This window comes from Fistularia commersonii, chromosome 33 (assembly GCF_037954325.1).
Source record: "Fistularia commersonii isolate RoL2024-O1a breed Wild chromosome 33, RoL_Fcom_v1.0, whole genome shotgun sequence".
In the NCBI taxonomy this organism is placed as follows: domain Eukaryota; kingdom Metazoa; phylum Chordata; class Actinopteri; order Syngnathiformes; family Fistulariidae; genus Fistularia; species Fistularia commersonii.
This window is the reverse complement of record NC_141316.1, coordinates 5,741,244-5,766,578: the sequence shown is the minus strand read 5'-3', so window position 1 is coordinate 5,766,578 and position 25,335 is coordinate 5,741,244. Positions and strand designations below refer to the sequence as shown.

The 25,335-nt window shown below is 42.6% G+C and overlaps 2 protein-coding genes across 4 annotated transcripts; one reads left to right on the top strand and one right to left on the bottom strand.

Moving 5' to 3' along the window:
* Nucleotides 1–339: 339 nt before the first annotated feature.
* zdhhc16b (zDHHC palmitoyltransferase 16b) lies at nucleotides 340–9,641 on the top strand. Of its 3 annotated transcripts, none has more exons than XM_086141072.1 (10): nucleotides 340–473; nucleotides 3,912–4,213; nucleotides 4,871–5,065; nucleotides 5,250–5,338; nucleotides 5,421–5,449; nucleotides 5,546–5,679; nucleotides 6,915–7,000; nucleotides 7,090–7,213; nucleotides 7,333–7,403; nucleotides 7,486–9,641. In XM_086141072.1, the coding sequence occupies exons 2-10, from the start codon at nucleotides 3,944–3,946 to the stop codon at nucleotides 7,586–7,588; spliced, it is 1,101 nt and encodes a 366-aa protein (XP_085997198.1). In that variant the 5' UTR covers nucleotides 340–473; nucleotides 3,912–3,943; the 3' UTR covers nucleotides 7,589–9,641. The 3 variants fall into 3 exon arrangements, with proteins under 3 accessions (XP_085997198.1, XP_085997199.1, XP_085997197.1); XM_086141073.1 differs by having other exon boundaries at nucleotides 351–473; nucleotides 3,916–4,213; XM_086141071.1 differs by lacking the exon at nucleotides 340–473 and having other exon boundaries at nucleotides 3,803–4,213.
* A 1,529-nt stretch (nucleotides 9,642–11,170) lies between these two features.
* mms19 (MMS19 homolog, cytosolic iron-sulfur assembly component) lies at nucleotides 11,171–24,876 on the bottom strand. The gene is made up of 31 exons (XM_086141068.1): nucleotides 24,775–24,876; nucleotides 24,173–24,221; nucleotides 23,871–23,971; nucleotides 23,699–23,784; nucleotides 23,406–23,480; nucleotides 22,856–22,925; nucleotides 22,375–22,503; nucleotides 22,220–22,281; nucleotides 21,100–21,186; nucleotides 20,941–21,015; nucleotides 20,363–20,440; nucleotides 19,761–19,899; nucleotides 19,137–19,291; nucleotides 18,931–19,009; nucleotides 18,321–18,446; nucleotides 18,158–18,239; nucleotides 17,003–17,100; nucleotides 16,779–16,919; nucleotides 16,366–16,521; nucleotides 16,083–16,182; nucleotides 15,578–15,680; nucleotides 15,417–15,488; nucleotides 15,207–15,333; nucleotides 15,020–15,126; nucleotides 14,862–14,918; nucleotides 13,624–13,810; nucleotides 12,891–12,973; nucleotides 12,641–12,805; nucleotides 12,440–12,499; nucleotides 11,635–11,735; nucleotides 11,171–11,379 (listed from the first exon to the last, which is right to left on the bottom strand). The coding sequence occupies exons 1-31, from the start codon at nucleotides 24,860–24,862 to the stop codon at nucleotides 11,349–11,351; spliced, it is 3,069 nt and encodes a 1,022-aa protein (XP_085997194.1). The 5' UTR covers nucleotides 24,863–24,876; the 3' UTR covers nucleotides 11,171–11,348.
* Between the last annotated feature and the right edge of the window lie 459 nt (nucleotides 24,877–25,335).

Genomic DNA, 25,335 nt, shown 5'->3' with positions numbered 1-25,335 from the left:
TAGTTGATTTAATAGCAAAGACGTCTGCTAGGGGATTTTTTTAATGACAAAGTCTTATAATAAAACATCATGTCCCACAATGCCTCATGACCGACGAAGATTTTCATATAGAGACGACAAAATACGATGCGTCACTCTGGAACTATTTAGGACACATCGTAAAAACTGCGTATTAACCTTCCTTGCCTGGAGAAAAAAATTTTTAGTTTTACTTGCGCTTCAAAATAAAGCCCGAACGTAAATGTCTAATTTAAACGATGGCCGAATTCCGTAAACGTCGTGTGTGAGATTTCAGACATTATTTTCGGAGACGAGTACAGCTTTTTGGAAATAGACGACCTTTGTCAGCGCTGACATCTGCCTGCTGGAGAACGGGACCGGAGCTTTAGGACCATTTGCGGCTTAACCTCACCGCACCTGACCATGACCTGAGAGCAGTTCCGCTGGCTTGCCCGCCCATTTCACCCGACCAGGTATGGAAATTAAGTATCTAGTTTTATTCAGGTTTAGTGGGAGTTAATTTTCAGAACGCGGGTTTATGGCTGTGGGTAGCTAGCATCTCGCTAGCGGGAACTAATCGTGACTGGCCGTGGCTAATTAGGGGAATGCTGTCATCTGCCGACCGGCTAGTTGTCCGTCTGTCCAGATGTCGCCCTGTCTCATATTTTTACCCTAAACAATAAATCTGATCACATTCAGAGAGAAACTATTGTGCAATTTATTGACATTAGTGACATCACAAAATGTGCAAACAAAAAGAGCAATGTACTACCTTTCTGACAGATGCCGCCAATGTCTAAACCCCTGTCTACTGGTTCATATATAATTTTATAACGGGTTAACTCTCTTTACCATAAACTCTATCTGTCTAGATATCAAAAGATTATTTCAACATTCTTTACCATATAATAGCTCATACATAATATCCGTTCTACTCTTTCTTCCCCACCACACACATATTATAGAATACTAAAATACAACAGTTTACCCTGCAAACATTTTCACATTGTGTTTAAATTTTCAAAATGTACCTTAATACCTTTCCCTGTGAAACCTCTCAGATCTATGACTATGCAGATATTTTGATCTCGCAAGTTCAATATGATGCAATTTTCCCTAAACCCCAGAAATGAAAGAAATTATCCAGCTGGGGAGATATATTTCCTTGCTTTAGGACTGTGGATCAACAAACAGACACAGTAGTATGATTTTTGTGCAACCAGCTCATTTTCCCAGTATGATACCTGCTCGTAAGGTCAGGTCAAATTATTTAAAGAGCACACTTTGTACAGGCTGAGTTGCAACAAGAATCAAGATTACAAAGAAAGATAACATTCAGAAAGCTGTTTCACTCACAAGATCAAACATAAAACTTAAAATGAGAGGAGTGTTGGTAAAGTTGATTCCATCTTTTCAATCTGTTTTCGGATCAAAAGCGAAGTTAAGTCCTCAACAGTGCTTTAAAGGTTCCCAGAGTCTGTGTGGGTTTTGCATTGTTAGATAAACCACTCTGGACGAGCAGCCACTGCAAAGGCTTGATCGCATTTATTTTTGGTTCTGAGTGTCTCCACATCCACAAGCATCTGGTTGTTACGGTGATGCACTACTGCAGTTCTGCTCAATACCGCACATGATAGAACATGATTTATACATCATTAGGGCTATTATGTATTTCAGGGAGTTATTGGAATCGACTTGGATGTTTGCCAAGCTACAAAATGTCCCCGATTACCTTCTAAAATTAGTGTGTTATGTGTAGCATACATTTCCAGCAGGGAGCATGCTCCACACAGTACAATACAATAACTTTCAATACATGTCTTGCAAATGGAAATGAATGCTATTTGTTCAACAGTATCCTCTTTTCTCTCTTGTTTTCATGGCTCAAAAGTGAGCTGTTTATGCACTGTAGGATGGTGTCAGCTCAGAAAGCTGAGGCTCGGTTTGCATCAACCCATTTGAAATCGAAAAGGTCTGTAGTGTCTTATAATATGATAGGGGACTGTAAAATGTTTTCATACTTATGACAGTAACAATCCAAATCCATAACATTTGAAATGCACTCAGGGGAATTTCATTTATTCATCTTGTGGATGTCTTGATCCTGGCAAGATTCCTCTACTTTGCTTTCCAATTGGAAAAAGAAAAATGAGTAAATGCATTTCATCATGACGATGTATTGTCCTGCAGTATTCTTTCACAAATGAAACTAAAATCGCTACGTACATCTCTGACTGCAGCCACGAAGGGCTTTCGTGAGTCAGTGCAAACTGACAGTGGTGAGAAAGAGTGTGTGTAGCTGCTGCCGGTGGGCGATGTAATAATTGCAGAAACTGCTGTTAACGCCACCGTCTGAGCCTCTTGCAAAGTAAAAGTACTCGGCCTCCGCTCCCATTCTTGCAGCTCAGAGGAACACAATGAAGTAAAGCTTATTAGGGTGACACACACTCACACACACAGGCGTTGGTCGGACCAGATTTAGGGCAGCGGGTTGCCATAGAGACTGCAGCGTCCCGCTGGGTGCAGCTCTCATCTTCTCCTAGCCTTATTCAGGAACACAGTATAGATATTCATTTTTTGGACATGGCTTCATGTGTAAACATTGTAAACTACACTTTTAAATATCTCAAGGGAAGTGGTCTGCCCTTGAAGTCCACCTCTTTGTTTCTATGAATGCCATATTCCCATCCCTATGTCATCCAGTACACTGTAAAGTTAAATGCAGCTTAGAAGTAAAGTGAAATAAACAAAATAATTATTGACTCTCCTACACAAGATTCCCTGCAGTCTTTATTCATTTGTAATTGGCAAACACCAAATAGGAAATTCAAGATTAGTGAACATCTCACGCAAGTAAATTTGCAAAATAAAGTTCCCTGATCTGGTTAATTAACTATCACAGTGTTTTCTTGGATATCCTGTGATCATATTAGTATAAATAATTGAAATGATGGACCTGTGTAACTCACCTGACTCCACTTAAGAGGTCACATTGGCGCTGTCTGCATGCTGTCTTACTCGGGGACCCCCACCGAAGAGACCACTCCACTGTGACAAAAACCAAGATTCATTAGAAATGCATGCTGCACCTTTTAATGAAGACGTAACTAAGAACGTCAGCGTCCACATCCGTCTGCGACTTGGACAGACGGGATGTGTGACCGGTCCAGTGGTGGGTTGCTTCCGACCCGAGGGAGCAGGTTCAGCACCACATTTCCACGACACACGCCAACGTAGTCCTCTTTTGGGCAGAAGTGGTATTTACCGCAAAACAAATCTAGTTTGCAAGTCAATTTAGTTGACTTAGTCAAATGTGATGTGTAAATGAAGATACTTATGAGGTGAATATTAATTACTATTTTTAAAGTTATTACAGACCTTAATGTTGAGGTCACTTTTAAAGACCCTGATTAGCCTTCTAATTATTAATGCCAACCAATTTTAGAGTACCTGCACATGTTTTATCTTTGTAATCAATACTCACTTTCCTCCATGATGCTCAGGATCAGGTGGCCACTTTATTTCCTTCTTAAGGCATTCACCTTTCTGCTTTTTGCTCATATAGGGTTACCATTGTGCATTTTTATGAGAGGGCTTTGGCCCCCGAGACATGGATCTGCTGTGAATTATTTAACCGAGATGTTTATTTGAAGGGGTTGAGGGGTGTAGCTCCTCACCAGAACACACCTGGTCTCGCTCCGTCCAACACCCTGCGTGAAATCGAGTTTTTTTTTTGGTAAAAAGAAGGTTCTCGAGGGCCCCGTTTCAATTGTTCTTACAGTTCCATCCTCCTCTGGCTATAATGGAGCCCTCCACTGGTGTCAGGCTGCGCTACGAGGAGCTTTTGTTTTACACGGCCTGTGTTTGTAACTCTTGGTGTGTGTGTCTGTGCGTATTTGTGTGTCTGGAAGGCAGAGTTTGTCGGAGAGGAGGAGGCGGTGTTATGCGCGTGGGCAGCAGCTGGAGGTGGCAGCTCTCTCGGGCCATGAGACCGGCGCTGCGTTGGTGCCGGCTGTGGCGTCCGAAGAGAGGAGGGCCAGGCGGAGGGAAGCAGGCGTGGATCACCTGGAGACTGCTGGAGGTGTGGAGTTACGGCAGGCTGCTGCTCAAATCACTGTACTTCAACAGCCTCAGCAACTCGGACACACTTCTGGACTGTGTTTTCGAGCCTGTGTACTGGATTGTAGATAATGTGACTCGCTGGTTCGGAGTGGTGAGTAGGCAGAAGTCTCCTCTTCTTTGTCAGATCTCGGTCGGGCACCGTATGAGTATACCATGTCATCTGACTGTAATATTGTCAGGGGGGGATTAACACTCGAAATTATAAATCATAATTTAATCAAAGATAAAAAAGTTTTAAAGTGTTTCCTTTTTTTAAATCACTAACTCCATTTTGTCTTCAGTGAATTCACTTGTTTTTAAAGGGAGAACAAAAAGTTAGTTATCATTTTGAATTGGGAAAATAAGCAGTTTAAATATGCAAGAAATAACCTGAAAATTTAAGGGTAAAAAACGATGAAGAAGTTACCTTAAGAATTACCATATTACTGAAAAAGTTGTCCGATTTGTAATGAAGAACTGAGCTTCCAACTGGAAAAAAGTGACCAGGGAAAAATGGATAGCTTGGAAAGAAAAATGTTTTTCTATTATTTATTTTAAAAGAGCATTCAAATTTCATTGCTGTAGAGTCTCGTGAAAAGCTACTGCATGCAAATGAAAGTGCAGTTCAGCATTTCATCAAGCTGCGAATTCTCAATTTCTAGTTTGGTTTGATGGAAATTCATCCAGGCTTCAAAAAATTCACAATATTTATATTTTTTCCACGTCGCCCTTCGTCAATTTGCTTTCCGTCCGGCCTCTTTTCCCTCAGGTGTTTGTGTGTCTGGTCATCCTGCTCACGACCTCAGTGTTGGTCATCATCTACCTGTTTGTCCTGCCGACCATCCTGACCACCTACTCAGTGCCCTGGATCGTCTGGCACCTCTGCTATGGCCACTGGCTGCTCATCATGGTGGTCTTCCATTACTACAAGGCCACCGCCACCTCCCCGGGACACCCGCCCAGGGTACATTTGTATTTCTAGCTCCTGTGGTTTGTCAGTAATTTTAGCTGAGAGTTGTCCAGTAATCTAGCATCACTTCTTATTGTATAGCTTTTCAACATTTTTTTTTTAGCTAAATCGAGCTTGCTTATGTGTTCTTGGATGTAGCTTTGTTTCCAATTTACTCAGTTTCTGCTGTTTATTTTAGGAAAATATCCATATTCCTTCAGTATCTATCTGTAAAAAATGTATCAGTCCAAAACCAGCCAGGACGCACCACTGCAGCATCTGCAACACGTAAGATCCTCCCTCTGTAAAGACCGCCATGTGAAACACTTTCCCTGTCGGTTGTTTAATGCTGTCGTGCTTTTCATTACAGGTGCGTTTTAAAGATGGACCATCACTGCCGTATCCTTGTGACAAAACAAAACAAAAAAATAGAATGACCTCATTGTTTTAAAACGTCGTGTTTTTGTCGTTGTTCGCACCTTAACGCAAATTCAGCTTGGTTGAACAACTGCGTGGGCCATTTCAACCATCGCTACTTCTTTTCCTTCTGCCTCTTCATGACCCTCGGCTGCGTCTACTGCAGCGTTAGCAGCCGAGGCTTGTTTCTGGAAGCCTACAGTGCCGTGGAGGTGAGGCCGCCCCGCTGCTGGGAAGAAGACTGCCGTGTACAGTTGAAGCTCAAAAATGGCTGGCTGTGGGTTACAGGGTCGCAGTCTACCCCGTGAAGACATTCGCATATGAAAGAGAGAAACGCCGGCATGTTTATTTTGTAGTTTCTATGTTATGACGTTAGTTGGTGTGAGAGAAGATGATAGAGAGAATAGGTGATTTGCTGTGGAGACCCCTGAAGGGAATGAAGAACCCCTTGCTGAAAGAAAACACTGTCAGCGGAAGTACATAAAGGGTTTTTCATACCAAAATCTGCAACGATTGGAGAATTTGAACAAAATCAAATTCATAGTTCTTCTTTTTTTTTTTTTTGACTGTTCCCATATTGCAATATTGAAAAGCTCTGCTGTTGTCTGGTCCCATTTCAGAATTTCGTTATAACATCAATAGAAGTCCCACCGCAAACTCAAAAGTACTGAATTCCTATATTGGCCTCAGCTGAAATAAACTAGTAATGTCTAATGAAAACCATGTATTTAGACCTCTATCAAATAGAAATAAAAACATTCCCAATTACAAAAATATGCACATCAGTTTGGTTAAAAGATAGACAGAAGTTCAGCCTGAGTTTGACAAGCTGCAAGCCAATTCTGCTGACTAGAGGTTTGTTTTGCAAAGCTCAACTGTCTGTGTTGATATAGTCAATCTTTCACAGATGAAGGGGAATCTGTTGATAAGACAAAAGAGACCAGCGCTCTGATCACTGGGGTGGAAAACGACAACTGTCTTTCTCAAGGCCAGTGTCGGTGGAGACGCGAACCCCATTGCAGAAAGTTTCCATTGGACATCCCAGTAATGGGACGGGTGTAAACTTGATAGTGAAGTCAAGTTGCTGTTTAGAAATCATCAAGACTGTCAAAAGAAGTGCACTTTTTTTTAAAAGGCGGCTATCTGTTACATAGATTTAGTTCGCTGATTTGTTGGAGTGCAGCACTTCTAGATTCAAGGTAGTCAACTCCATGTAGAAATCATAGTTTGTTTTTAATAAATGTTTCTGTTCGTTATTCACTTCCATTTTCCCCCAAAAAACATGGATAGTCTTCATTGTTTTTTAACCAACATGGATGCAAAATGCTGTTCTGCCTAAAAAAACAACATTTAAAGTATATTAATAGCAACTAGGGATCCTTCAAATATCCTGTGAGGAACCCTATGCATGGATAAAATCATTTTATATTATTTTGTTCACTTTCAGAACTCCTTCCAGACGCAGGCACCCCCTTTCAGCTTCAGAGAGAGCACTGCGCACAAGTGTATCATCTTCCTCTGGGTGCTGACCAGGTGAGACCAACTCACGTCTGCCCGTTTCAAAGGTTTTTATAAGACGATTGCAAGCGAGTCAGCGTGGGGGGGGGTCTCCTTCCCTGCAGCTCGGTGGCCGTAGCCCTCGGGGGGCTGACCCTGTGGCACGCCCTGCTCATCAGCAGAGGAGAGACCAGCGTGGAACGCCACATCAACCGCAAGGAAACCAGGAGACTGAAGGAGGTGAACAAGGTGAATGGAGGTTTTGTTGTCAGTACTTTGTGTAGTCAAGATAGCCGAGTCACTCCAAATGCAGAGTACAACTACAATAACGGCAGCACAGCAATCTATAAACCTCTTTTTGACTGCAGGTGTTCAGAAACCCGTATCACCAGGGTAAAATGAACAACTGGAAGTTACTGTTCGGAGTGGAGAAGAAGAGGTGAGACGGCGGAGAACTGCAGTTAGAGCAAAACAACATTTGAAAGCAGCCTCCATGTCTTACTGTGTTTTCTGCCCCCCAGTCACTGGTTCACGCGGGTCCTGCTGCCCTCCAGCCATCTTCCGTCGGGTGACGGCATCATGTGGGACTGGACCTTTACCAGAAGAGACCCCATGGCCATCTGACTCCTTGGTGTTACCGAATCAGTCTCTCTGGATCGCTGCAGCTGCCGGCCGGGCTTCTGCCGTCCCGCAGCTGCCGTCAGAAGATACGACTAGAGAAAAGCAGGTTCAACATGCAGCCTCGGCCGCCCTGATACCTGACCTGCGACGGGACTGAAGCCAAATCGAACAATCAGCAGATTCTTTCAATCCTCAGTCTGTCCGTCATCAGTCCACCGACTTCATTGGATAAACTGAAACCATCACTCAAGCTCTAGTCCGTAGATTCAACTGCTTTATCAAAGGTGTTGCCGGTCAGCACCTTTTAGTTCCCAACCGCCTTTCGGAGCTACACCGTCCCTCCTGTCCTGATGTGCGGACGCTACAATCCCTCTGCTCGGGTTGACGACGGGGGGAAAATCAAAGACAAGCTGTTAAGGATGGACTGACAGTACCAAGCGTTGTCGAGTGAAAACACTGTAGCTTTTTAAGGTGCTATTTGCCTTTTGGGTCTGAATAGTTGTGTCTCACTGCCTGGTATGTTTACCGAGCAAATTTCAAGCCGAACCTTCAGGTCTCGACCCCAATTCCTCCCCAAATGTAGATGGAAGCATATCTCTGCAAGCCGTTGAGGTTTTTAAAGTTCTCGCTGATATTTTTGATTTTAAAAAAAGATGGTTTGTGATATTTTGTATTTTTGATCAACCCTGAGGTAATGAAATGCTCTTTTCAGGCAATTTCTTACTTATGTTGCAGGTCATTAATTATTGCTATTTAAATTTTTTTTCAGTAAATGTTGTGTCTGAAGTCTCTGACTTTTTTTTTTTTAATGGGAAGGTCCGTTTTTTTCACGATTTCCTAATTGATCACATTCTTTGAAGCAATTATTGAAAAAATACAGCTTCAGTAAGAACTGAAAACATTTTGGTAAACGCTTAAATTTACATTTTTTGACAAATTTCTACAAAAATTGACTTTTTTTTCCAGACCACTAAAAATAATCTTATCAACACAACGTGATCCTGACCAACCATCACTTTGCGAGCCTGTCACAGCAGCTTATCAGCATCAGGCTGCATTTGTTGTGTTTTGTAGTGCCCCACACAGGACACGGGCCGTCACGGCAGTCAAATAAGTGACGGGCATCGGCATATTGATGTTAGCCTTCTGAAGGGCAGCACTAGAGCTGTGTGAGTTTGTATCTGTTTGCATTAAGCTTTAAACTTATTTGTGCCTGAGGGGCTGTCATGAGCGGCCACTTCTGGTGTTGATACCGAGGGAAACTGCATGAACCAGAAGCCCAAACCTTGGCTTCTCATTTGTTCTTCAGTCAGTCCTGTCAGGCCAGAGACACTATGAAATGCTTCATTTTCTTTGGTGTTCTACTGTTGGAAGCTCCTGGTATTATCTTTTAGGGTATTATCTTTTAGCTTTACGCACAGTTTTACTCGCCATTTCCAAATGAACTTGGAACACTAATTACCAGGCGGACGGGCCGTGTGATACGTGGCTCAGACAAGGGTCGACTTGTTGTCGGCGAGGCGAGCCGCAACAGGAAAGCTCGTTTCTTTGTTCGTGAAGCTCTGTGTGTTGTTTTTATAAGTCATTTTCAAAAATGTAAATTAAACCATTAATACTCTGCATGTAAAATCCTGCAGTTGCAGTGAAAGGTGTGTGTGTGTGTGTGTGTGTGTTGGGTAGCGTGTAAAAAGACTTTCCGCCGCCAAAGAAGAGCAACAAACCGAGTGCTTCAATTACGTGTTTATTGCCGACATGAATATTTTGATCTAGATTCTTGTTATACAATCTTGACATAATCATGTGCCTTCTTTGGTCGTTCAGCCTTTCACTTCAGACAATTCAAAACTAATGAGGCACTGACAAAAAAAAAAAAATCTACATTTTTTAACTCCTCCCTCAATATCAATGTGCCTACAAATTGAGTCAAGTAGTTGCCAGAGAAAAGACATAAAACTGTGAGCGATATCATTTTTAACCAAATGGGAGCTGTGCTCTACTTTGAATTACTGTCTTTTTTTTTTTGTTTGTTTTTTTGAAATAAAACAAGTGTTTTATATCTGGCTCCTGCTGTGCTTTAATTTAACATGTTTAAAAACGACAAAGACCTTTTACATAATTACAAACATTTAATTACATCATAAGTTAGACATTTTAAATAGTCTATTTCCTTGGCATAAATCAACGTGAGGTCCAAAGACAAGCATTTAGAAATGACTGACCATCAACCGGGACGAAGCCTTGATATTTGTTCACGTGCCGACAATGAAGAAAACACAGTTTCTGCTTCACTTCATGTAAAACCAATAATAGTACTAAACCCGTGTCGGTGGAGGCTCGACGAGCAGAGAACCTGCACCTCTGCATTTCCTGTTCTGCCCGCCCCCTCCAAAGGTTACTGCAGTCACACATTCATCCACGCCACAATAGAAAAGGCCGTTAGAGCCGCTCTGAGGTTCCACTTGGCTTTTGCGTCCTCGACTGGAAGTAGTCTTTACATATTCCCAGCAGTTCATTCCCCAAACGGTTAAAAGGTTGAAAAAAGAAAAGTATTTCCTCTCGATCACATTTCGAGCACGACGGCGTATTGGGCCCATTGGAAGTATTAAAATAAAAAATGCAAAAAAATTCGTATCACATAGGGTCAGAAACTTCAGGCATTTTTTTTAAGTATAAAGTAGTGAACTATGAGGAAAAAGTCACTGCTTTGACTATGATCACCTGATAAAGCCATTATAAGATTATCATGTTATTACACGAACCAAGGCTGAAGAGACGCTGCAGTGAAACTGGAACATGTCAGATGTAAGAATAATACTGGAATTTAAGAGTTAAACATGCACATGCCGTTTACCGCCGTCATCTTTGGTTCGAAGATGTTCATTGCCAAAACAAAAGGATCTTTTTACCTCTTGGTAGATTAGCCACTTTAAACTCAAATATGTGTATTCTGTAATCCCAGAATAGCAAACGTTTTCTCTGAAATGTACCCTGATCTGGTAGTTTATTTTTTTCCCCTAAATATGAGCCCTAATACACCATCTTGTAGACAGAGTGCCCATGCTGTCCTCACTGTCGAATCACAAATGATTACATAAAAAAAAAAAAAAAAAAAAAATCAAACAAATCATATTTAGATATGCCGGCATACAGCTCGCGACTGCGTGCACTGAATTAAACTTTTCACCGAGTCCAGACCAGTTTGACCGGATTAGTATCTCACGAGGTACAGGGAAATCCCGAGGCTATTCGGAAAATCCAATTCAGGTGTTTTCCTTGAGAAGTTATACAGCCATCGGATACATTTCAAAACTATAACGTTAAGGCTCTGGTCATTTGTAAGGAGCACTGAACTGATTCAACACTGATTCTGCACTTTCCATCACAATATCTGCAGATGATCATATTTGATATTTTCTAGGCTACACACTCAAAAAAAAAAAAACATACCGAACATGAGGTGTGAGAACACATCAACAATCTTTAACATTACATCTTAAGACGACGTTTCGCGGTCGACCAAGATCTTTATGTGCGTTTACGGAGATACAGGCAGTTACAAGATAAAACGTTTCAGTTGAAAGGAGGGGGATGGGGGGAATCTGGTGCAAAGGAGAAGAGGTGGGAGATAAAGGGGGAAGAGGTCTGAGGAGGGGAGAGAAAGCGCTACGCAGCTCTGAACCTGGAACACGGTCTCAACGGTTGTAGGTTTCCACCCCTCTGCTCTGCTGCCTCGCTGCTTTGCGGGGGCTCGAGTCAGCCCAAATCACCTTCCTCCGGGACTTCCCAAAAGGAACCTGTGAGAGAAATGAGACAAAGGACGTGATTTGGCAAAGAGCCGAACGCGAGCACAGGCTCCTGCAGGTCAGAACTGATTTAACAACTGTTTCACATGTAAGAAACGAAGAACTTTGACAGGGTGACACTGAACTGTGGCGTAAGCTTAACAGAAGAAATACATTCACTGTCAGAAAACACTGCCGATCGAAAGAAATTTAGGGTGCCGATGTGGATTGTAACGCTGGGCTGGCGTGCCGGCCTCTGGCTCTTACCACTCTCCTCGTGCCTGGACCGCCACGTTTCTCACCAGCCTCTTCTTGTCATCCAGAGGAACGGCCAGGGCTTTCAGAACGCGCGCTCGATATGGCAAGATCTGAAAGCCAAACATATCGGGGCGGCGGTGCAAGGTACCACTATCATAATTCTGTACTTGGTTTTAACGCGCATACAGATCAACCAGTAAGGTAAACGTATTTGTATTTACAATTCTTTTTTACCGAAATCAGTAAATCAGTTTGAAATGCCATTTTTGTAAGAATTAGAAAAATAGTAAAGTGGGAATAAATCAACTATTTCTTATTTTTCCAAATTAATTTCCTTCCCACAGTTATCTGTCCTTCCCTATGAGGATTTGTCAAGAACCAAATGGTGAAATCCCTGACAGATAACAACCTCCACCGTGTTCTTTGTTAGAAAAAAAAAATGGCTTATTGTACAAAATTCTGAAGTATTCATCAACTAAATTATAAATAAAGGGAAATACAGATTTATTTTATTAATATTTTTATCATTTTCCTGCGTAAAACTGCATTGTGTTTTCCTGTATTCAAAATTATTATTGTTTCTGTCAAAGGCGAAAAACAATGTGCCACTGCGAGCAGTTTAAGTTTTTTATCGCTAAAAGAATTTTACATTACAGTCATTGGACAAGCAGTTTGATGGAAGAACCTGGACTGGACACTGTGAGGCGATCGACCTCTTTGAGTAACTGCGCTGCTTCGTGGAGACACGTTTGACATCCCACAGTTCATGCTTCAAAATAAAACACCAAAAACAGGCACTCCAAAGCCTCTTTACCTCATGAACAGGGAGGCGGCAAAGAGCGTAGATGCACTGCAGCGAGGCAATCTTCACACTCTGCAATGCAAGAACGGGACGATATTTCTTTACAGCAGTCTGTTAACATGATGACTGCTGCTGGGGGTGTCGGTTGAAAAATGATAGCGGCGGGTGGGGAAGGAGCCACGTCCCGAAAAACAAAAAAAAGGCCTAACTAACCATGGCCGGACTGGACACAAGGCCCAGCAGCCTGCTGAACAAAGCCTCCAGCTGCTGGATTAACACCGGTGGCGGGTCGACGAGGACCGGCTCCAGGCAGGACAGGGTGGAGAGCTGGACGCCCTGGTCGGGATAGGACAAGGCCTCCAGCAGCAACGAGAGGAGCTAGACAGGGACAAAACACACTTCGCGCCATCAGGAACTAGGAACTATGTAGGAACATGAGAAGGACAGCTTGGCCTTTACTCACCGCGGGCAGTTCACTGACTTGGACCTGCTTGGGGAGTTTGTTGACTATATTGGACAGAGCTTTTAGGTAGTTGGGCTTCTTTTCTGGAGGAGGGAGAAAAACGAGTAAATTACCATAATTTCTGTACTATTGAGCACACCTAAATATAAGCTGCACCGGCAAAAAATAACTAAATTAACATATGTGTACATATATAGGCTGCACTTGTCTGTAAGCTGCAGGTGTCCATGTTTTAACAGGAGATATGTACAAAGAAATATTTTTTTAACTTTTAATTAAATACATACTGGTAACATCCACAAATACATACTGGAAATGCTTTTTTCCGAACACTGCCGGTAACACGGCTGATGAAAAAGATTAATAATAAATAACACAAGGAAAAGTCCATCCATTTTCTATCCCTACTTTGTCCTACTCCAACTGATTGCTATCTTCGTCTTCCTTCTGCGCACTAAAACCATTAAAGTTGTCTTTTTCAGTGTCGTAATCGAACAGCCTCAGAATTTTATGGTAATTTCATTGGTCCGATGTAACAAGTCTAAATGTTTTGGCGGCATGAAGCTCGTTAGCACAATTAGCCACATCGTTGTTTAAGCTGCGGTGTTCAAAGTGTGTGAAAAAATTAGCGGCTTATAGTCCTGAAATTACGGTATATTTATTTGAAGAACTTTCATCCACATGTATCCACGCTCCAGTATCATTTGTTCATGCGGCGTTACCATTGTGGTACCTTGGGGAGCTACGTTGAAGCCCTGGACCAGCTTGCTTGAGTTCTCGCTGAAGAACCGCTGGCGGTACATGATGCGCACGTCGGCGTGACAGTCGCGGTTCAGGACGTCGGCCGAGTCGCTCATCAGTAGGGAGAAGCTGTCGGCCGCCTCGGCGCCAAGGGCCACGTCGTCGAGCAGAGAGAAGAGCTTCAAAGAGAATCAAAATAACAAGAAATGCTGGGCTTATGCCTAACAATTTCCGCGGTCGCAGACTAAAAACCGAAACACGGAAGGAAATTTAAGAGTCATGGCGCGCTCCTGTCATCTCGGTCGTTATAGATGAGCTGGTAATCTGATCAGTCCTTTTCTAGTCTTGAGCTTCTGACAATATCAAATGTGTTTGACATTATAGCAAATCTTTCAGTCTTTACGGTGACGTAAACAGTCAACAACCAATAGATGACCTCCGACAGAACCGAAAACAGGAAACCCGGTAGACAAACAACGATCAGAGCAGTATTGGCGGCAGAGACGATATTTGCTGGCGGTTTTGGATGAACGGGAACGGCAAAGGACGTCCAGATCAATAAGGACCGCCCAGAAAGGGGAGCGGATGGAGGCGCTGTGGGCAGAACAGCCCAGCTTGTAGGATGCCAACTATCCAACATATCACGACCAAGCAGAGAAAGAAAGGAGATGGACTAAAATGTGCAAGGGTCTGCGAAAACCCAGTGAAAACATTGCACGGATGGAAAAAAATTGCTGAAAGAAGCTAGTGGTAGTAATGTAAATATATGTAATATGTCCTCGTCTACTGATTCTACAGAAAACTCTACTGCTATTCTCTCTATTCTAATTACATATATTTATACATTTCGAGTTTTTATGCTGCTAAATCTGTCATACTTTCACCTCTGTACCAGTAGATTGTTTCTGCGTACACTTTACAGTTCAATTTCTGTTGTACACTTTACTGTTGTGGGCCCTCTATTATTATTTGACTAATTTCATGTCACCATGGGAAAGTGAGAAACGGCATCTCGATTCCTCTGTCTTGTATATGTGGAGAAATAGACAATAAAGGTGACTTTGGAACTTTGTAAAAATCTTTGAGACTAAAAAAAAAATCCAAAAACTTGTCTTTAGATTGTGAGTAGGTGTGAGATGATGGTTTTCCATGAGTCTTTTCCAAATCTTTTCTGATGAATGGGTAACTTTCGGCAGCTGATTCTTGTGTGTTCGGCCGATCGGGCTTTACCCTTTCAATCAGAGTCGTGGCCATGGGGTGGTATCGAAGAAGCAGAGCCTTTGCAACCTGGAGGTGAGAGAGACGTAACCGTGAGCTTTTTTTTTTCCCCCCGTCATCACAATCGAGAAACTCTCACCGACGGACACGTTTCAAATGGAAGCTCTCACCCAGATCAGCAGGGTGAATGCCTGCGTCCGTACGCGTGACGATGAAGAATCCAGCTCACTGTGCACCCTCTCTGTCGTCCTCTGGAGGAGGCTGTCGAGGGAATCACCTGAGGAGAAAGACAGAGGCGGCCGCGGGGTTACACAACATAAGGCGGATCTGCCGGCGTGTCTACGGAGACAAACTGACCCGGGGGGCTCTTGTTCACCAGGCCGGCAAAACACTTGGCGGCAGAGGTGTAGGACAACGGGTGGCTGCAGGTGCAGCTCAGCTCGGCCAGCTCGGCCAGGAGCCGCTCCCTCTGGGGCACCTCCGTCTGCCAGAAACCATCTCAGTATATCACCGGCGATGTTTTACGACGGTGGGAAAGGCAGGATTGAATGCTGAGCGGAGACTCACAGTGCGGGGTAACGAACACACACAGCCCACCAGTAAACACACCAGCTGGGTCTGGCTCCACGAGTCCCCCTGCTGCTTCGAGGGAGACACAGAGAAGGCATCTTAACACACCGCTCGGGTCTCAATGTTAAAAAAACGCTGTTGATGCACGCCCGAGCAACCTTGAGCAGACGGATGTTTGAAGGGAAGGAGTTGTCTGGCAGAAAGGAGACGTCGCCATCGAGGAAGAGAGACACGGCTCTGGATGCTGTCTGGGCCGCCAATCTGACGACAGGAAACGACATGAGCGGCTCTCCGGCGGGATACAACTGTCAGTTCATTCCCCGACATTGTCCTTTTGCGTCAGTGCAAATGACCATAGTCAAAACCATGAATTGCCATAAAATATGTTAAAAATGAAATAAGCTGGAAAAATGTGCCTGACGTTTTTCATTTATGGAATTTTAAAGGATAGCTGCGATCGAGCAAGAGCAACATGGTGAAAAGAAGAGGACAACAAAGAAAAGGGACTTGTAATCCACCAATGGTGTTTTTCCTGACCACTGAATGGTTTAGAACATTTGCTGGCCTGGTTTTGTGTAAAGTTTGATTTACAGTATGACATTTGGGGAAATAAACGCCCTTTCATAAAGCAAACCTGGAGAGAAACAGGCGGCAGGCGCTTACTTGGGCTGCAGCCTGGAGCAGGAAGTGCTGATGACAGGGATGGCGGCAGACAGAAACAACTCCTCCACCAGGGGACTGTGACCGCCAGGTGACCTCTCACCTACAAACAGTGAACCATGGAGGTGTCAGTCGGAAAGTGCGAGGTCAGCAATGAACCTGCAGCAGAGGTGGACGTGCTGATCGGGCAGATAGTGAACTTCTATAAATGGCGATCATCTATCAAAGCCATTTGTAATGAACTGAGAGGAAAAACGACGTGGAATGAAATTAGGGGAGCGTCCACCTTGAAGTGCTGCCTGGAGCGCCAGGGACAGCAGGCGTGGGATGATGACGTCGTGGAAACACCGTCCGGCCTCCTCCGTGTCCTCGACCTGCTCTGCTATCCTCTGGAGGCAGCGGCACGCAAGCGCTACGTCCTCCAGTGAGAAGCTAAAGTCGCCTAAAACAACAAAGTGGGTCAAGCCTCGAGGCCAGCTCATGGTAGGTGTGCGAAAGCTGATGTTCATGCAGGTGGTCAAAATGTAATTAAAATAAAATAAGAAAAAAGAAATCACATAAAATGAATTCAAGAAAAACACGTTACCCTTTTGAAATGTTTACTTGAATGAATTCTTGCCTTTCCTGTGGGTAATTTTATTTTCCTATTATGGGTGACACACCTACCAACTGTGATAACAGATCGGCCTACACATTTACCGGCGTGCGCGGAACGGAGAACATCTAGGAGGACAGGCGTGCTCGCCTGGACGACGCCGGGCTGGATGGACGTGGCCGATAATGCGGACATGCAGCGATGACGCACGGTGGGACCGGCGTCTCCATCTTGCTCCATGGGCTCTGAGCACGTGACAGTGTCTTTGTTTAATTGCAAATCTACACGAGACTTCACTTTGCTCTTAGGGACGTGGCTTTAGCCTTACCACAAAATATCACCGTCTGCAGCCTGGGAATCATTTGTGTGATAAAAGCTGTTGGGTGCTGCTCAGCCAGACGCCCGGCGCACTCTGTTACAGCGAGACTGCAGGGGCAAAAACACAAGAGACGGGTTTAAGGGGTGGCTCACCATGGATACAGGATTTGACAGGAACCTGATGGAGGGTCTTTCTCTGTAAGAATCATAAACTTCATCAGCGCGTGCAAAAACAAGGCTGAGGACGATTTTTCAGTCGCGAGCAATTATTTATTTTTTTGCTTAGCTAGCTAACCTCCCATCTGAATGGGCTCTTTCTTTTGCACAATCCAAAGGCTTTCCCAGTGTTGTTAAGGTTTTGAGTCTGCAAAATAAAGCTCAGAGCACCATGATACAATAAGAGCATTGGTGTCTCAGATATGCATGTATATATATCTGTTTTTACCCCTCTAAGTAGTTTTCATAAGTTTGTCGTGAATGAATTTCATTCATGCAATGCCTTCAATCTTATTTGCAGACTGAGCCTCGATCAGTAATGACATCCTGCTGTGCCTCCGGGCTAGCTTAGATATTTTGCAAGCAGTCGATGAATGTGAGTGAAAGATGAATGGATTCAACCCTCATGAGAGGTGGCGCTTCCTCTGCTGTGACTCAAATAACAAAAAAATCCCATATTTGGTTTTCAAATTTTAGATCATATTCTTGTGAATTACCTTAATTTGTCATTTGGATTTACATCATCGTGAAATTTTGATACAATGGCTCAGAGCACAGCAGGGATATTTACAGAAACACTCTTAAACCTTTGTATAAAAGATAAATAAAAGTAAATATATACCCTAATTACAGATAATAATATTAACATACTGACGCATGAATGAACTAGTGATCTAAGCCTTGAATGGCTCAATTGTTTTGTTTTTTCCCGGGGGGGTTGGGGGTGGTGGTGGTGACAGAATGTTTACATTTCCATGATTTGAAATAAAGAGAGGGTGGAAATCCTGAGAAAAGGGTACAAATAAAAACCCCAGAATGACTAGATTAGTAGAGATGATCCCAAGGTGATCCCACTCCCATCATGAAACTCACTATCGTTAGTAGAATATAGGATTATCGAAACAGACTGTATTAAGGTGTTATGAATAAACAACGAGGCGGAGCTGACCAGACTCTGTTGTCGGCCTCCGTCAGCAGCAGCCTGGTCAGGTGATCCACGGCCAACTCAATGTCGGAGCTGGACAGCAAGCCTGGAGAAAAGACACAAAAGCGCTGATCGGACCTGAGCGTTCGCGCCGTCTGTCCGGCAGGTTCGCCTCGCCTTGCCTCACCTGTCTGCTGAGCCAGCGTGGCGAGCGTAGAGGAGGCAGTGACCTGGAGACTGGCGTTACTCTCTGACAAAGCAGAAAAGACCAAGCCGCAAAGAGACGGCGAGAAGACCAACAGCACGTTCTCCTCTGAGATGCGGCGCAGGCGGAGACAAAGAAACAGAACAACATTGGCGATCGTTATCTACAGGCCGGCTGGGAAATGTATTAGAGCATATTTAACATCCTGCTGCAGCTCTTTTACATGCTGACGCTTGTGACCGAAATCAAAGTTTTCGGGAAATTCTTTTGAATGCAATTTTTACACAAGAGAAATGTGACCCAGAAATCCCCAATCTTACCACGATGTAATTGTAATTTTACATTTCATTCTACGGTCACTGATAATAGACACTGTTGAGTGACTGTTCCTTGTTTGGTTATTTGGTTTCCCATTTTGAGTAATGATTTGCTAAGTTTCCCTATGATTTCTTGTGAATAGTATTATCTTTCTGATTTATCCATCTACTTAGTGCCGGTACCGCTTGCTCCTAGCTGACGCTGGACAGGAACACTTTCTCATTTACTAAGAAGCATTTTTAAACGGTATGGAAATATCTGGGCGGTCACGCACCGATCTCTGAGGACTGGCCGCTTTTTACTGACTGGATGAATTTCTGCACCACCTCTAGTAACGTGCGCCTGTGGGAACACTGCTCAGAAAGGGGGGGGGGGGGGGGAGAGTGAAAATGGGATGAGGCATAAAACACTCTACATGTTCGGCTCGTGAGACTACAACAGTCCCGTCCGGAAACTTCAACTAATGTTCAACATCTGTACCTCTGTCATGCTGTTGTACTGCTCGATGAGAGACGGCATGACTGCGTTTATTATGATGTGACTTGCCCTGATGGAGGCGCTGCAGGCAGCTTGCAGCAGCTTGGCACTGGGCCACACCAGCTTCAGGTCTGGCTCACAGAGGTGGTGCTTGCAGTCTGTAACCACATCACATTCTCCGTTAAAAAAAATAACTGGAAATAAAAAGGATACTGTTGTAATTTTTTTTTGTTTTGGATAGTCCAATAAATTCGCAGTGTATGTAGGAAGCTTTGCTGGCTTGCCACCCGCCCAAAAATAATCATTTGGAATTCTTTACAGACAAAACATAGAGTTGTATGTGTGTTCAGACTGTAAATAAAAGACAATCAATCACTATCAAAAAGTGCCTGCTTCAATAAAAATGAGTGATGTAAATGTTAAAAAAAAGAGATAAAGGAACAGTGGTGGAAAAATAAGCATTTCGTTGAAAAACTTTGATAACACTGTTGCGCTTTTGTAACATGTTCAGTGTTACAGTGTACAATGTTTCTTCTATGAATACCAGTCTTAATTGGATTTTGAGAAAAGATCCAGTCTTGGCTCTGCAACGTGAATTTTTCTTTTTTTTTTTTTTTAACGGCCCACCTCTGAGAACGAGCTCAAGGAAGGTGCTGAGGGAGTCTTCTGAGTTGGAGTTGAGGACTGAGCGAGAGAGACAGGAAGTGAGTGCCGTCAGAGCAGCCAGACCTGCAGCCTCGATCCTGTCACTGGATGTCTGAAACACCTGCAGTGAAACCACAGAGGAAGCAGAAGCTGATCGTCTAAGCCGCCGCATTCAGAAAAATACTATTCATACTAGTTATATTTATTTGCTTCCCAGCATAATGAGTTAAAAAGCCATTGTTTTGTTCAAATAAAACTACAGTGTTGGAGGAAAATGATCGTGGCTCCTGCTTTTAAGGGGAGCAAAATTTCAAAAATGAGGCAAGAATGAATCCAGTCGTTTTTACGGTACATTACCTCAATAATTTTAAATACATTTAAAAGAAAAGAGCAACAAATGCTTTCCAGGCCAACTAACATCGAGCCCGACAAAAAATCTCTTTCCCCTGCAGGTAAGAATAGATTGAATCTAAACTGGCAGAAGACCTGACAGTTTGATAGTTTACTCGAAATCTTTTGAACTGTATTCAGGACACATTTATTCAATTTGTACAAAAATCACTAAAGATGTGTCTCGAACAAACCTCTCGGCGCAGTGACGTCCAAAGTCCCTCGAGGAATTCCGCCAAGTCCTTATGTTCATACTTTGGCATACACGCAGCCTAAAAACAGAACATTTAGTGAAATAAGCAACAGACATTTAAGGCAAACTTTATTCACCTTTTATTTTTTTTTGAACATTTATTAGAACAAGTTCCTTAACAGAGTTTTACACATTCTTACAAAACCTCATAACAAGATATAAATTATACAATAATCTTTATAGGTCACTTATTTCCTCAATAGCACGTGAAAAAATAAAAAAATAAAAACAAAATAAAATAAAACTAAAAAAAAAAAAAAAAAAAAACCCCAAAGAAAAGCATCTAACTCAGTCAAATAGTGATAATATCTTTATTCACCTTTTAAAGAGAAAAGTCATGTTTTGGACCTGATTCAGATCAGCGGAGAGTGCTTTGACCTTTTCTGGGAAAAGGTGACACTGCACTGTGGTTAAATTCCTCACCACAGCTCCCCCGGCTCTGAGTTGTTACTTTTGCGAGTGTAACTTCAGTGACGGAGATGTTTTTTATATTTTTACAGGCCAGCAGAGATTTCTTACCAGAGTCTGTAGAGAGTCCAGCTTTGCACTTAGTACGTCTGAGTCCAGCTTCTCGATGATGAGAGGCAACAGGAACTGTACGGTTGAAGGAATGAAAACTGCTCAACAAACGTTCCCCGCCAACAAAAATATTAAATCAAGAGCATAAAAAGGCCTTGCCTCAGCAAACTTGGGCGTCCCTGTGAGGACGTCCCTTAGCATTTGGATCAGTTCCTCTCTGGTGATGCCATGTGGGTCGTTGGGAGGCTGGGATAGGCAGGTTATGGATATGAGAGGGTTAATGAAGCGACAGAGTATTTTAACATAAACAAGCCATGTCAGTTTGTGTTTTAAAGATGAGTGACCAGGTGTGACAGGGTTAGCATTAACATAGAGTCCTAGTGTGACGTCATTAAATTTCTAATGGCTAAAATAGTGTGTCGGTAAAGATATTCAAATATTCAGCTCCTGATATCTTTATATTATTTCCTAAATACATACAGTTTTGTGTATTCTTTGAGAAATTTCTCCTGATTTTAGATTATTTTCAATTAGAATTTGAGGCAGTTTCTTGCATATTTATCAATTACATTTTCCACATTCTTTAAATAAACCAAAAAAAATGTGAATTAAAAAGGTTTTCTTGCTTCTTGGGAAAAATCAACTGGCTGATATTAATGATAAAGTTTTATAACAAGGCTGAACAGAAATGCACACTGGGGCTGATGAATGATACCATTAACAGCTTATTAAAAAGAAACCCTACACCTCCCTCCCCAGATCATTTTTGGATGTAGGAGTAGCGAGACTTCAACAGCTCCCTTGGCACTTTAAGACAATTATCAAGGATTTTTTTTTTTGGGGGGGGGGGGGGGGCGTACTGCTAATATTATAATGTTGTTTTAACCAAATTAGGTCAATTGTTCAGTGTTGGTGCAACACTGCTGGTCTGAGTCCAGGCTGGTCAGACACCAGACATCCTGTTAGACTTCAGACTATAAAACTAAATATACGTGAGGACCAAAAGGGAAATTGCCTGTTCTAGACAGAAATGGGCTATGAATTATTCCAACATGTTTTATTACTGTGATGATAAGAGAATATGAAACAGCACATCATCATCAGCATTGAGGTGGAGTGCTTGTTTGCTCCAGACAGTCTACGATGGAGAGAAGAAGCCGACGCCACGTGGTTATTCTTTTGCAACGAGTTTGTCTGAGGTCACAGGAAGTGGGGGATAACATTTCTGTCTGCTTCCCTCAGTTCTCACTTGGTAGTAGCTAAGTAAACAGGGACTTACAGGGGTGAAGTCAATGGGAAAATAGCAGGATGTCACTTCAAACAGCTCCTCATTGAATTTACCTGAAAAAGCAGGAAGGTCATTGACAAGAGACCATTCTTGCTTTATTTGTGAATTTTTGCAAAAAAAAAAAGAAATGCATGGGTTAAACTCACCTAGATCGTAACCTCTGTGGATGATGTTCTTGGCAATCTGGAAGGCTAACAAGAGGTTGCGAGGATCCCGCTCTCCATCCATTGACTGGACAAAACCAAAAACAAAGTCTGCTCCCAAAGCCTTCAGTTCTGTGGACAACATTGGAAGACAACAAGACTCCTAAATCATTTCATTCCTTGCCTCACAATCAAAGACGGTTGGTAGGTGATTTAAATCTAACGTCAGAGCCACAAGTGAAATATTCCAGAGTCCATGTGATGAGCAGAAAGCGGCTGAAGTTGTTGATAGTTTGATAGTAAATACCGTCTAACCATGTCATTGCATTAGAGTGTAATTTACTAAAAATATGTGATCTATAGGATAATTGAATTTATAGGATAATTGGCAATCAGTTACATTTACATATCGATAAATTGTCACAAATTAAATATTCACACAACCTAAATCTCTCATGAAACCTGGCCAAAATGAGCCACTTACCAGCTTCTCTGCTCTCCATGAGATTAATGAGCATGTTGTAGACACACAGTCTCTCGGTTATCATCAGTGACTGGAAGAAAACCAAATGGTGAAAAGTGTTGATTTCTCACATTGCATCTCAAATTAGCTTTATAAAGTAAACAGCATTACAATAAGTAACCAATACGAGTGTAAAGTGTATGTGTTTATTCAGTGGACACATGCATGGCTAGCTATATGATACACATAGAGAAAATAGATGATACTGCATTGTGATTCTTTCCAAATTCGGAACGCTACAATATAGAGTGATACTATCTCTGTACAGATGCATATATTTTGAAATTTGTGTTGATTCTCTTTTGCTTTCACTTCTGTAAAAAAACATTTTGCAACTCTGCTTCATTATTTCCAACACTGAAAGACCGGCATTGACCAAGAATTCCTTGTTAAATTGACTGTATTTTAGTTCCTCATAAATATAATTCAATTGTACCTGATGCATCCACATAATTCATATCAAATACAAATGACATGTAAAAATAATTTGTTGAAAGTACTTGTGCATCACCTGAACATGAACATCCTGAAACAAGGCTTTCAGCATGGAAACAGCAGAGCCAGGAGGTAACGCTGTACACTTTGTCTGTAAAAATTGGTTTAAAAAAAAAGAAAATATGATTGTTGTAATCGATAGATAGGCAGCAAGAGGTATAGATTTTTAAACACACGCTAGACAATTTATTGGAGAAATAAGATCCAACCTGATATCTGCTGTTATGTGTGCAACTAGCAAACTTTAATGAATGTCACAAGCCATATATACACCCTAAGTCTGAAAAATAAGCTTTTACAAGACCTCACCAGTGCTCCGAGGCCCTTTAAGACAGGTGGTGTTATGACATAATGATCCTTGAGACGATTTTCATAGAACGCTATGAGCACCTCAACTGTAGGGAAGCAGAGAGAGTTTGCACCCAGAGACCATAAAAAAAAATTCGATTGGCAGTTTTATCATGAGATGGAAGTCTCGTACCTTCTGCCTCTGTGAGATTTCCATAACACTCCTGTAAAACCTCAGAGAGCAGATGGACTCCTCTGGCTCGAGTGTGAGGCTGTGAGCTAGTAAGGCTCTGTCTGCAGCGGGAGGAAAAGTAACATGACTGCACAAGAATCACTTGTATGACTGGATGAAATTGAGAAAACACACCCGTTGCAAGGCAAATTACAATAAATAAACTGCAAGTTATGACACCCTGGTCCTGAAATAGAGGAAAAGGGAGCTCTAGCTGCTGGTTGTTTTCCTTTTAACTACAGGTTGAAGTGGTGACAGCTTACCCCAGTGCTTCCACCAGCTGCAGCACTGTGAACTGTCCATTCTTGACACCTGAAAAGAAAAACCAGGTTAAAGGTCTAGTTTCTTTTTTGCAGTGTTCTGACATGTGATGTGTACACACACACACACACACACACACACACACACACACACACACACACACACACACGCACGCACGCACACACACGCACACACACACACACACACACACTAGGTTATGAAAAGGCATCGGCATAGTTCAAAGGTACGGAGTTCACAGAGGAGATGCTTTCACACGGTCACTAACAGGGCAGCTAGCAAGCAACGTGCGGCAAACACCACTAAACTTGCAGCGAAAATTCACTACGCTAGCCATTGACAGTACATAAATCGAAATGAATACATGCAGAGGAAGTGGGAAATGTTGTCAGACTGCTTCACAGCATGTGTGTTTTTCTCCTGAGCGGTCGAAACAACACACAGGATGTTGTGGCGCTAAGTTAGCTTGATAACCATCATGTTGTGTTACGCATCCTAGATGGGGCTCATTAGCGGCTAGCAATCAACAACCACAAACTATCTTGGAAAGCTATTTGAGTAAATGTGAAAAAAACGACTCATTAACCTGTGGCAGTAGTTTTGGCCTTGCTGTCTTGCAGTCCCGAAACAAATTCCTCCACCAGAGAGAGTAGCATTGCACTTACATCAGCCATCGTGCCCTCTCTCCGACTCCACACTGACTGCGCATGTGCGAAAAGTTATGCGAAAACAGAGATGTGATGACTTTACGTAAATATTTTTAAAGAACTCCGACAGCTATGTGTATTGTTAACACGTAGTCGTTCAAAATACATACATTTTTTATTAAAAAGCACACACTCTTTATGCTAAGAGCTACATTTAGCAGTTTTGGTGATGCCTTCAAGGTACCGTCTGAATTCTCGAAAAATCGTGCTACCATTCCCCCGTCTACCTATGCCACTTACTTTCAAGTATTTCAAATGAAATACCCCCAATGTTGTTGAAATTATAGCCATAGATAAACAACATTATATATATTAATTTAACATTTGTGCGAACTCAACAATCGTTCGAGCATCCCCGTAGGATGATCGCTTTACGTCCGGATGTAAAGGAACTCAGCACCTGCCTGCGTGCTCAGGCGCAGGCGTAAAAAAAAGTTCTG

Excerpts from the sequence above, each read along its gene's own strand:
- zdhhc16b (XM_086141071.1), top strand. The coding sequence starts at position 3,803 with ATGGAGCCCTCCACTGGTGTCAGGCTGCGCTACGAGGAGCTTTTGTTT. Across the intron at positions 4,214-4,870 it reads TGACTCGCTGGTTCGGAGTG|GTGTTTGTGTGTCTGGTCAT; the intron begins GTGAGTAGGCAG and ends CTTTTCCCTCAG. Across the intron at positions 5,680-6,914 it reads AAGCCTACAGTGCCGTGGAG|AACTCCTTCCAGACGCAGGC; the intron begins GTGAGGCCGCCC and ends GTTCACTTTCAG.
- mms19 (XM_086141068.1), bottom strand. The coding sequence starts at position 24,862 with ATGGCTGATGTAAGTGCAATGCTACTCTCTCTGGTGGAGGAATTTGTT. Across the intron at positions 23,972-24,172 it reads CAGCTGGTGGAAGCACTGGG|ACAGAGCCTTACTAGCTCAC; the intron begins GTAAGCTGTCAC and ends CTCCCGCTGCAG. Across the intron at positions 15,681-16,082 it reads TGCTCCAGGCTGCAGCCCAA|ATTGGCGGCCCAGACAGCAT; the intron begins GTAAGCGCCTGC and ends TCCTGTCGTCAG.